This window comes from Denticeps clupeoides, unplaced genomic scaffold (genome assembly GCF_900700375.1).
Source record: "Denticeps clupeoides unplaced genomic scaffold, fDenClu1.1, whole genome shotgun sequence".
NCBI classification, from domain to species: Eukaryota; Metazoa; Chordata; class Actinopteri; order Clupeiformes; family Denticipitidae; genus Denticeps; species Denticeps clupeoides.
This window is the reverse complement of record NW_021629784.1, coordinates 245,827-258,697: the sequence shown is the minus strand read 5'-3', so window position 1 is coordinate 258,697 and position 12,871 is coordinate 245,827. Positions and strand designations below refer to the sequence as shown.

Genomic DNA, 12,871 nt, shown 5'->3' with positions numbered 1-12,871 from the left:
ATTATATTTGCAGATAATTATAATACAAATTATAATATAAAAGATAAAAATATTAAATATTATCTTCAGGTGCATATTGGCATTAAAATTCATTTACATGGAGCAAAATAAAACTGTCACAATGGCGGGAAAAAGGACACAAACAACTCACAAAACAGGGCTTACTTTTAACAGTGCACATACAGAAAAGACAAAAAAAAATAATAAAAATCTCAATGGGGAAAAAACAGCAGTCCGAGCAATGACTAGACACGAGGCTACATTTATACATTTAACACTAACAAACTCTGCAGTCAGGCCACAACAGAAACCTCACAGTCACAAGTAGGCACTTCATGACTAACCAACATTCGTGAAAAAACGTTTTTTTTTTTGTGTATTTGTTTTAGTTACATATTTTTTTATTAAATATGAGATCAGGGTTAATCAGGGTTCCAAGTAATTAAAAACCTGAAAAAGTCATTGAATTTGAAAAGAGAATTTCTCAGGCATTGAAAAGTTTTGGAATGTGAAATAAACATATAGTCATGGGGAATTTTTTTAAAAATCTGATTGACACACAAATGTATAAGAATTTGCACATGACAAACATGAAGTAGAACTTTTTTGGCCTGTTTCAGCCCAAGACTGACCAAACAAATACAGGTTTAAAAGCCTGGCTTTCTTTGTGTGCACTGCAAGTGCAAGACGAAGAGGGAAAGGAAATAAATGGGGAAATGAATGGGTTTAAAATCATTGCTTGGACTGCTGTTTTATTATCCCTAGTGCTACGCCTTTTAGATATACGGTCAGATCACTCACTGACCAGCGAACTACTGACAGATTGAAGGCTTGTTTCATTTGATTTATTGGGTCTGCAGTATTTTTAAGCCCTTTAACTCCTGGATTTAAAAGCCCTGGATTTAAAGTGAAAGTGAAGTAATGGTCATTGTGAAACACTGCATTTTGGAAAATCCAATATAAGACTTAAGGATTTGCAATTGACTTGTGGTTGTGCAGGATCAGTTACTAGAACACTAGCATGAGAAGGAGAGAGAGACGGGCGATGAATGTTCCAGATGAGCTTTGTCTGGAGGTTCTGGATGTGGCAGCAATGTTTCATTGGTGGCTGGTGCTGCTTTTTCATCAGCATTTGGGTCAGTGGGTGTCACTTCTAGAGTCTGCTGGGAAACAGGAGACATGCAGTTAGCAAATATTTAAATATATATTTGTAGACTTACTGTTTGGTTACTAACAAAGAAATGATCTCTATTATTTCAATTCATTTGAACAGTGAGAGACATAACAACAAAAAATGCATTTAAACAAAGTTATAAATATATTTGCATTATCATGAATGAAATAAGTATTTGATCCCCCAGCAATCAAGATTTCTGGCTCCCAGTTCTATTTTATACAGGTGAGGACCTGACATTGGGAGCGTCCTGATTAGAAAACGACTCTCCAAAGAAACAATCAATCTATCCAGATTCCAAAACTGCACCATGGCCAAGACCAAAAAGCTTTCCAAGGATGTCAGGCACAAGGTTGTGGATCTACACAAGGCTGGAATGGGCTATAAGACCATCAGCAAGCTGCTGGGTGAGACATTGACAACAGTTGGTTGCGATTAGTAGAGAATTCGCAAACCATAAAATGACTGCCAGTCTCCCTTGGTCTGAAGCTCCACACACATCTCACCCTGATAATGAGAACGATTTGGAACCCGCCCAGAACTACTTGGGAGAAACTTGTCAATGACCTCAAGGCAGCTGGGACCAGGAAAACAGTTGGTAACATACTATTGCACGAAGGACTGAAATCCTGCAGCCCGCAAGGTCCCCCTGCTCAAGAAAGCACATGGCTTTCCTTACAGATCATTTCATGGCTGCCCACTGCTCACTAAAAAAGCAGAGGACACATTTTTTGTCACCTTGTGCTGTGCTTCAAAATGACAATCATTTCACTTCACTAAGTCATGTGTGTTTATCTTCTGATGTACTTCAGGTATGTCTGCAGAAGGGACCGTAAGGGAGTGCTACAGTGAGGACGATGTTCACCCAGGAGAGATGTTAATTTCATTCTGTCCCAAAATTAAACAAAACCATGGGATGGGGCTTTGTGTATGTTGGATATTTGACTGGCATTGACTTAATTTGAACTTAATTGAATTAATGCGAACTTTAAACAGTTGACATTAAGAAAAAAAGGATATTTCTGTGCTCATGTGACACATAATGTGGTTTGATAATAATTGTGCATTGTGTTCTCCAATAACTGCTGAATTTATTTTGTCATTATTCCTGTGCATAATTGCTCATTTTCAGAGAATTAAAGTCCCAATCAGCTCTGCTCTATATGAACAATTGTGAAAATAAAATGAAGTTACTTACTGAGAGCGGAGAATGATTGGTGCACCGTGAGAGTTCTAGAAGAGCAGAAAACATTTAGCTGAAAACCCGAATGTTCACATCAGCAACATTTTATATGTTTTAAATATTTGTTAATAGGACATCTTTTACCAAATAAAGAAGTGGTGAAAAAACATTCAGTGTCTGAATGCTTAAAAGTTGATTTCCCCCGAGACTATTAACCCAAAGTAAAAATGTAAAAACATTTACAGTCACATGACACTATGTTTAGTGTAGAAGTTACTGATGTTGTTTGCTGCATCTCTCACCTGATCTTCTCTTCACACCCATCACAACACCAACAACCACAGCGATGAGACAGAGAGCAGCAACAACCAACCCAGCATCGATGCCTGGAAGGGCCACCACTGCCCCTGTAAAGATTAAGTATTAGCCAACAACTACACAAGAGCTTGTAAATGATGTGAACACTAAAATCATCAAGAACAAGTCTTGCGGTCACTACAAGGTCCCCCTGCTCAGAAAGACCCATCTTAAGTTTGCCAGTGAACATCTAGATATTTCCGAAAAGGCATGGGGAAAAAAATAAAGCTTTTTGGCATCAACTCCAACTGCCGTGTTGGGAGGCAGAGAAATATGACCCAAAGCTCCAAGTACAGAGCCCTCCTTCCCTCTGCCAGAACACTGAAGATGGGTCATGGGTCCAGCATCACAAATAACCGAACCATACAGCCAAGAGAACAAAAGAGGAGCTAAAGAATAACCACATCAAGATTACAGCGTGGACTAGACAGTCTCCAGACCTTAATCCTGTTTACAAATCTGTGTACGGACCTGAAGTGTTGAGTTGCCAAGTTTATTCTGTCTACCTTCATTAAAATAAAACTACTATCAAAATTAGAAAAAGTTCATAAGCAAAACTACAAATTCAGAAGGGATCAAATAGTCCCCCCCACTGTAAAAAATGAGCTGCTAGAAGCTCCTGTACCTGCACTGTTGGTCCTGATCTTCTCCTCAGTCAGGATCATGTGGATTGGGTCTCCACTCTTGTGCTCCACCACACAGGTGAACTGGTTCTTCTTCCACACATCAGGGGTCATTTTGAGTTCTGCACGTTTCTGGAAGGTTCCATCATGGTTGGGCAACGTCTCACCAACATCTACATCTTCATGCAGGTTCTGTCCATCTTTCTGCCAGTTGATCTTCACTTTATCAGGGTAGAAGCCTGTAGCGTGACAGACCACTGGAGAGGAGGGGTCTGTCTGCAGCAGAGACACCTGAGGAGGGACTAGAGACAGGAAGAGAGGAGGGGGACAGGGAGAGAATTTGGAAGAGAAACAGGACGTCTTCATATCAGCAGATCATCCATCAGAAGATCAACAATCTTCAGATTGTACACATTACATGATCTTTGCATTATCAGGTTTACTGGATGTTTTTTGCTTATTTAATGTGTTTGTAACAATGTTTACAATGCAAATATAAACAACAATAAGAATATTTTCTGATCTTAATCATAACATATAAACAGTTGTTCAGTGTGCTGCTGTACCTTTTCTCTCCGGACTGATCTTCCCGTACTGCACATACTTCTTCAGCCAGTAAATACATTCCTGGGTCAGGTAGTTCTTGGTATACTCAGCAGCAGCTCCATCCCATTTCTGTTTGGTGATTAAAGCCTGTTGAACTGGAGCTACATAAGATGTGCTCCTCAAATCCAGTGAGATAAAATCTGCTCCATCGTAACCAACCTGACTGTATCCATCTGTAGCTCCAGTCTCATCATCCAACTCACAGCCGTACATCCGCTGTACAATGTGGATTCCTGTAAAGAGAAAAGAAGACAGAAGGGGAGTTTATATCTGTGCCAGTGTGTGTTTTTACTGTATTTTCTGGGTGAATGTGTGGCTCTAATTATAAATGCTTCTGATATCAAAGATATTTCATAGTACAATCACAACTTACGTTTAGATACATTTATTTATTTTTTCTGTCTACTAAGTAAAGCCTTAAAGGTCAGGACCCTCCTGCTCCGGAGTCTGAATAATAAAATGTCTTTTATTTAACTTCTACCTGTAAACGTCTCATCAACACACGACACCAGCAAACATGGAGAATCTGTTTCTCCCGGTTTCTGCTGCACATGAAGCCCAGATCAGGGTGTGGAGACCAGACCAACCTTCTCACTTCTGTTCTGCTGACCTGAGCTTGTTTTATTTCTAGATTTTGTATTCGCGGGTCTCAATTTGCACGTTTTTGGTCTGGACGCAGCAAAAGAGTTTCAGCCTCTTTCTACGTCGCTAAATCTGGATCATCACTGCTGGGCCTCGACCGGATTAAAACTCCGGATTTCAGCATCACGGGAGGAGAAGTGCAATATGCTGCAGGGGAGAAAGCAAACGCACAACCAGCTACCCGGCAGAAGCCGTCAGTATACGGTGTTGTTCCCGCTCCATCCTGCCAACTTGGGAGTGAAAGGATTCAAACACGAAGTCCAAGTAAATAGCGAAGTTCAACCAGGACGTCAGAAGTGGAGACGTCTACCATCGAGCGTACGTAAAGAAGCGTCAGAGGAGCTTCGGAGGTGACTGCAAGCAGGTTTAATCGAACAAGTGGAATCTTCTGAATGGCCGAGTCCTCTAGTTGTAGTACGAAGACGCAAAGGTGGACTGCGTTTATGTGTGGACCTTCGTGAACCCAATAACTCCATAATTATGGATGTCTGTCCACTTCCTCATATGGAGGACTTGTTTTCACAGTTAGAAGGTGCTACACGTTACAGCCAAATAGACTTGAGCTCAGCTTCTCACCAACCACCTTTAGATCCTGAGAGCTGCAAGCTGACTGCTTTTATTACCCATGAGGACATCTTCCAGTTCACAAGAGGTCCATTTTGTCCTCTGCACCATCTGCATTCCAGAAAATGATGCAAACAAAACTGAAAGACCTGCCGGGGGTGCAGAACAACTTGGAGGACCTCATAGTGAATGGAGATTCAAAAGAAGAGCATGACAGACACTTACAAGATGTTCTGGAGCACCTTCGGAATGCCGGCCTTCAAATACATTTTGACAAAAGTGCTTTTGGTCAAACATGCATTACATTCCTGGGACGTGTCCTTTCCAGAGAAGGTCCCCGTCACAGTACAGACCATCTGACAGCCATAGCTGAGGCTCCTGCACCAGGAGATATGGTGGCATTATGCTCCTTCCTTGGCTTGACGTCCTGGTTCAGCAAATTCATACCAAATTCTGCTGCGCTGGTAGAACCAGAACGGCGACGGCTTAGAACAAACGTTCAGGCGGAATTGTAATGCAGCGACGAGGCTGAGAAAAGCTTCTAGAACCTTAAAACACAACTCTTGCACTTGGTCTCTGTGACCCAGACCTCCCCACTCTCATAGAGACGGGTGCTTCTGACTGTGGATCAGGAGATGTTCTAATTCAAGTTCACGCAGGAAATGCTGAACACATCGTGGTCCTCAGGCACGCTGTCAGCTGCAGAGAGAAGATCCTCCACTACAGAGAAGGAACCTCAGCCTGCGTACGGGCAGTTAAAAATGGCCAACATACGTGTGGGGCCGCAGGTTCACACCCCGGACTGACCATCAGGTCCTCGCTACTCTTCTCCATACGAGCGGCATGAACAGAGCTGGCATGAGGATTGCAGGTTGGTCAGCCAGGCTGATGTGCAGTTCCGCCCTGGAAACAAGAACGTCATGGTGGACGTTCCTCTCACGTGTCCCTCTTCTCACAGACAGCGCTGTCATGGATGTTGAGCAGGACCTGTTTGGAGAAACAGCTGAAGTGTCCCCTCTTCTTGCAGCTTTGCCTCTGGCTGATTTTAGAGTTGAATCGGACCATCTCAGACAAGTCATCAGATCCAGATGGTCCAAAGTCAGAAAGCTTCTTCTCGATTACCTGCAGCCTTACTTCTTCATTCATCATGAAATGGCTGTGGAGATGTCACTGGTCTTCAGAGGTTCACGCCTGGTGGTTCCCAGATCTCTTAGAGAGCGCCTTGTACAGTTAGTGCATGAAGGGGACCAGGGAGTTGACCTCCTCAGGGAGCTGTACTGGTGGCCACGCATGGATGACTTAGTCCACACAGTCCTGTCATCGTGCTCGACCTGCCAGGCCTGGGTCCCTGCCCCATAGCAGCCTGTGGAATTCCCAGGGGGGTCATTTCTGCACATAGTTATGGACACTGTGGGCCATTCGAACCGGGTACCCATGACTGCCGGTTTTAGGCCGTTACTCCTGCTGATTGTTTCAGTAAATGGTCTGAGGTGGAGTTTACAGCAGCGGCAACAACAACTGCTGTCATTACTTTTCTGTTTCTGCACGTGAGGATGACTCCTGCGCCATCACAACTGACAATGGACCACAGTTCACTTCTCATGCAGTCACTGAATTTCTGAGGGAACGGAACATCAAACACATCCGAACAAGCATCTATCACCCTCAGTCAAACGGCTAGTTAGTTAGTTAGTTAGTTAGTTAGTTAGTTAGTTAGTTAGTGGGGGTAAATGTGGTAGAGAGAGGAGGAGAGGACCGGCAGTACAGCAGTGGCCGAGAACTTTAATGTGTAACCACATTTTAATGTTGGCTGGTGGTAGGAATGATTTATGAATTTTAATGCCGGTTTATGGTTGTGAGTGTAGAGGGCGGGTTAGAAAGCAGGCTGGGAATGAATATGTCTGGTGGTTTTGCACATTTCTTGTGATTTGTAAATTGCTGTGATTAATATTAAACTTTGAGCTGCACAAAATTTGACATGATCATAAGACTGTGATACTGTGATGTTTTGGGATTTTAATTTACAATTTTTATGCATATTATTTATTTTTGGGAATGTGTTAGTTCTCGGATAAAGACTATAATCTGTGGCAATTTAAAATTAAAGTGTCTCTTTGTTTTCTGTAAAACATGTTTTCTTGGTGCATTTTATTTCTCTGGATCTGCCCAGCGTTGTTAAATAAAAGGTGTTGGTAGCGACACCAGTTTATATCGGCGAGGTCCTCATTACTGAGCACACTTACTACACGTAGAAAATAACGGGGTTCGTCCCATGTTCGGTCTGAAAGCGGCTTAAAGAGGAGGTCCAGGCGAACTTCAGCAAACACACACACACACATTTCTCTTCCACTTCCACACCCACCATTGATCGGCCACACCCCCCGTCCTGTTGGTGGAGGGTGGAGTGTAGATGTGTGCGAGGTAAAGTAGAAGCTGTGTCGAGTTTTCTTGCTGTTTGACCTGTAGGGGGCGCTTCATATAACTGCCCCCCCTCCTTTTTCTTGGCCAGATCTGCACTCTACATCTGTGTGTGTAGAGAACACTGATGAGATATGAAATATAAGCAGTATTCAGTGTTTGTGCTGATAATTGAATAGTGAATAAGCTGCTTCTTCTGGGTTCGTATGTTTCGAAATGTGACATGAAGGAGACCACTGAGATTTTTTTAGCAGAAATACTGCGCTGTTCATTAAAGATGGAAAATAAGATCATAACAGAGACACTGCAGTTTCCCTCCAAACAGGACAAACATGACGTTCATAAACGAGCACAAAAAAATCATAAATGTTCAGGCCGAGGGTCTGAGAAATAAAACATCTTTCATTTAACCTTGACCTGAACGTCTCCTGAACAGGGACGTGTGAGTGTGTGTGTGCGCGCAAGTGTTTACAGTGTGTGTGTATATGAGTGTTTTCAATGTGAGTGAGTGTGTGTGTGGGAGTTACTATAGTTTTAAATAATAAGGAGATCACTGTTAATCAGGGCAGAGCTACATGCTGCTCTTTTACTACAGAGAACTATAATCTTCAAAAGATCAGAATGATTTAAAAAATAAGTTATTTAATGAACTCTGTTAACAGACAAGCTTCTGTCTGCTGGACTGGGACACTGAGGATCAAAACCACAGTAACCACCATGCTGCCCCGCCCCTCCAACAAGCCCCGCCTCCCAGCAGCCTCTCACAAGCCCCACCATTTCTACCCCATGCTGCAAGTGGGACAGTGGACCTTGTTTTCGACGGTCTGGTGACCAGCAGGAAGCGAGGGGGGCAAATAAAACTTCATCCCGACGCGGTCACTTATTCAGAGGCGGGTTTGGGCATAAAGTGTAATAATGACACGTCACCTACACAGACTGTCGCTGTTATATGAGAGATCAGGCAGGTTCGGGTGGTGAAGGACGTAGCTGGATGGTATAAGTGAGTAAGAGAGAAAGGAGATAATTTGTACAGTAAAGGTTACAGATCACGTCCTAATGGCTGTTGGACGTTTAACTGGGGATTTCAGTTTTAAGTTTGGTGAACGAGGATCTGATCCTGAATCAGAGAACATTTATACCAACAGCAGCAGCAGAACCAGAGTCCAGACCAGCAGGACCTGAGCACAAGTAGAGAGGATTTTATGGTCATTTGAGAGAGAGGTGGGGTGAAGGATGAAGTTCAAGCACAAGAAGATTTAATCTGGTCTCCAGCACGGCTGTCAGAAACGTAACAAACATCTGTTCTTGAACCGGACCTGTGTGTGTGTGTGTGTGTGTGTGTGTGTATACAAGTGTCTATATAAGTGAGTTTGTGGCTCTATATTTATAAGGAGTGAAGTGCTCAGTGTTTCTAGTCTCTGCTGCTTCTCTCATCTCTTCTCAGGACTGAAGATGTGGAGAACGTCACAGTTACAAGGTCCATGTGGGTCTGATACAGGAACTGAGCAGCATCTTCTGCTCCCTGCTGCTTATCTCCAGTTATTTTAGCTCCATTATAGAAGTAGAATCTGTCACCGTGTACAACGTTCAGGCTGAAGACGTCCTGCTGTGTCTGGAGTATTCAGCAGTAAAACCAGCGCTGTGCTGCTACTGAACTTCACGCTCAGCTGCTCCACGGGACGTGGGAACCGTTTCTGTTTCTTTTCTCTCCCACCTTTACAGCAGCGCTGGAACTTTATTCTCCAGCCACCGAATCCTGGTCCTGATTTACTTTTTAAATGGTGACTTATTACTATGAGCCACCAGTTGCATTTATCTAATAAAAATGGCTGCGGTTCCGACAGTAAATTCTGGTGAATTTCACATCCTCAAGCATCTCCAGACACTCCTTAACAAAAAATGCTTAAGTTAAGGACGTCCAAGTGGATGTAAATGGAAGTGCGTATGGAAACCAGGTGGACTGAGCGTCCTGCCTTCAGCCTTAATAAGAAGTATAAGCTGGAAAATGATTGCAGGGTCGCGGTCTTCATCAGTTCAGATGTTGCTTCTGAGTCTCAACATCAGAGTTTTCTGTATTCTGTGACATGAAGGTCAGTGGAGAAGATCAGGAGAACTGAAGAAGAATCTTTAACATACGATAATATTCTTCAAGTGGACAAATGACATTACTGCACTAGAATTTTACTCATATTTTCATGTGGGTTTGTAGTTTTGAAGAATTAAACGTCTGATAGAAAAGACTCAGGACTTGACCGCATCAGCCACAGCAAATCAAACCAAATAAACGTTCTGGATCATTTCTTGTTATCAACAAAAACCCAGTTTCCCTACATTAATAAGTAATATTTTTTTATATTCAGTTGTATTTCTCTTATTTTTAATTGTTAGAACCACAGTCAGTAAGTTTAGTTTTTTTATTATTATCTTGTGTTGTATAATCATGGAACTTTGATAAACTAAAAATGACAATTTATTATTTAAAACCAGGATTAGATTTCTACTCACCGCCTGACTGGTTAAAACGCTGCATCGCTGTAACCACATTGGCTTTGTATATGGCTTCAGTTCCCTGAAGACCCTGGCTTTGTCTGGTCCAGTAATCTGGTCCTTCATTATTCTTGATCCAGTCCACCTTGGGAATCGCTTGCCTGATGTTACTGTCATAATACAGAAACTGTTGTCCATCCACCAGGCCGACATCAGTGAATTCTGGGAAATTAATTCCCCGAGTCACTTGAGTGTAGAAATACTGCAGGGAACGAGAACCTGTAAATAAATATTAAACACAACAAAATTAATTAATAAAAATATATTAAATATAACTCACTCAAATAGACTCTAAAGGATGGAATTCATGATATTAAAAAGCAAGACGATACTATAAAATTTCTAGTAAAGAGTCGGTATAAAATGTTGTTTGAACCGCGTACCTCCAGAAACAAGATGAACGCTGATTATGAAAAGCAGAGCTGCAGACTTCATGGTGGAGTTTATTCCGGCAGCGAGATGAACCCGGACAGGAATTTAAGTGACTTGATTCCCCGCCGTCCGGAGTTTTTATATCTGAGAATCTGAACCAATAGAATCGCGCAGCAGGTCTGACGTCACTTAAAACCAGGAAGAACAGCAGAGTCTGGGGTTTAGTCTCGAAACTGAAAGCAACGTCCTGAACAAAGCTGGTCACTTTCAAACACTTTATAACATGATATTTTAAACCCAATTAATGCAAAACTAAATTCCATTTTGAAATAAGGGGGTCATGGAGCAAACATGTCTTTTCAAATCTGTAAAGTGTGGCACATAATAAACAATATCTAAAAATATCTTGATAACCTGTTGTTGGAGGACATGGTCTTTTTCTACACTGATTACTTTACTGAATTCACTGCATCTATTATATAAAAAAATAATCTGAATAAATTGATACCTAAACATATATCTGTTTGGATGTCCATCTTGTCGCAATGCCTTATTATTTGATTTAATTTGAATATGCATGTTGTAAATGAGTCGGTTGGATGTTCCTTTTCTAATTGTGCCTCATACTGTGAACTATGCATGAACATTTAATCTCTTTTTGTGAGGTCAGCTTTTTAATTCTGTTTTATTTCTTCTTTGGTCAAGATTACATTGATAGTAAAGAAGAATATGAACAGTAGGAAGGTAATAATGTTGGTTTATTTGTAAATAAGTTTATTTATACACAGTGATATTGAAATGCATATTACACAAATTACAGATCAAAGGCAACTCAGCACTAGATAAAAGTGTAACTAACAAATTATATAAAACATCTAATTAATCTGAAATAAAAGGTAAAATAAATCACTTTTTTCAATATAAAGTTTAGCTGGTTCGAGCTGTATATAGTATAGCAGGTAAACGCCATTTTCCATTCTCCATCATCACACATCGATCCTGGTCAACTTACTCCAGCCACCTGTTCCCTCTGTTCTTTACTGAGGTTCGAGTGGAAATATTCTGTTGTCTCATGTTTCCACCTTGTGGTAATGCTGTAAAACTGCCGCACAGTGAAAACTGAATTCTACTGTGTGTTTGGTAAAGAAAAATAATTCTGCCTGCTTTTGAGATTTACATCATTTATAATTCACTGTACACCACACCTTTAACCATCACCCTTGGTGTGGTGACATGTGCTCGGGGAGCAGTGTGTGGGGACGGTGCTTTGCTCAGTGGCACCACCTTGGCGGCTCGGGATTTAAACCCACTGAGGTTGTGGGTTCGGGCTGAACAGTTTTGTATGTGTTTCTATGTGTATTATAAACTGTAGCATAATCATACATTGAAATATGAACTGCGCTATTCTGTGCTGTAACTAGTCTAATGCAGATGACAGCGAGTGTACTTGCTTGTGTTTAGGTGGGCGTGGCTTTAACACATTAGTTAGCATGATTGTCTATCACACAGGGACATCAACACAATACAATATTCAATACAATGTTAACAACCTCAAGCAATATGCATAACACAACTTGAATAAAATTCAATCATATCCTTGAATTGTTCTGCCCAGAACAACGTCTGATGAGCGCACAACATCCAGAAATATTTAGTATATTTCTGTGTAATTGCTTGTTTTAAGCAGCAATTGTATTTTACAGCAAAATAATGATTCCCATATTGTAATGATTTGTGGAACCATTTTTTATGCTTCACCTTGTCACCATAGTGGACCAACTGGTCTAGTTCTGACAAATCAGTTCTGGATGAAGTTGGTTATTGAAGGTCACTCCTTTCTGTCTGTGTATGATCAGCAGGAGTCTTTGTCTCTGGTGTAGAACTGCACCATACGGCCAGATACATGAACAGCGCCGTCTGCATCACTGTGCAGCAGAAACAAATGTTCATGAACATTAAGGAGAAATGAAATGTTTCTCTAATGATAGACGATGTAGGTTCTGTTTCATTTCCTATTTCAGGTTGTCCAGCAAAGTTCCTCCTGATGTCACTAGAAGAATGTTTCTGCATGTGAGAAACATGTTAAAGTCTGAAGCAGAAATTAAACTTACTTTGTGACCAGAGGTGCTCCAGAGTTGTTAGAACCTGCATCAGACTCTAGAAGAGTAAAAAATACAAATCTCAAACTTCCAAATTATAAAGCTACACATTCTAATTAGAAATTATCACAAAATAACATGTTAGCATGATATTTGTTAAAGACATTTTAGACCACGGGTGCCCAAAGAATATCTAAAATTTTACATTTTTACTTTACTAAAATTTGTTTCAAAAACTCTTCAAGCACGAATCCCAGTGTAGCTATCAGTGCGTTTACTTTTTAGT

At 41.3% G+C, this 12,871-nt stretch overlaps 1 protein-coding gene across 3 annotated transcripts; it reads right to left on the bottom strand.

The window, feature by feature from the left end:
* LOC114774177 (class I histocompatibility antigen, Non-RT1.A alpha-1 chain-like) lies at positions 1-10,612 on the bottom strand. 3 transcript variants are annotated; one of them, XM_028966090.1, is made up of 8 exons: positions 10,498-10,612; positions 10,073-10,333; positions 4,103-4,176; positions 3,904-4,012; positions 3,340-3,639; positions 2,660-2,764; positions 2,373-2,407; positions 1-1,163 (listed from the first exon to the last, which is right to left on the bottom strand). In XM_028966090.1, the coding sequence occupies exons 1-8, from the start codon at positions 10,547-10,549 to the stop codon at positions 1,017-1,019; spliced, it is 1,083 nt and encodes a 360-aa protein (XP_028821923.1). In that variant the 5' UTR covers positions 10,550-10,612; the 3' UTR covers positions 1-1,016. The 3 variants fall into 3 exon arrangements, with proteins under 3 accessions (XP_028821923.1, XP_028821921.1, XP_028821922.1); XM_028966088.1 differs by having other exon boundaries at positions 3,904-4,176; XM_028966089.1 differs by having other exon boundaries at positions 1-1,160; positions 3,904-4,176.
* Positions 10,613-12,871: the final 2,259 nt, after the last annotated feature.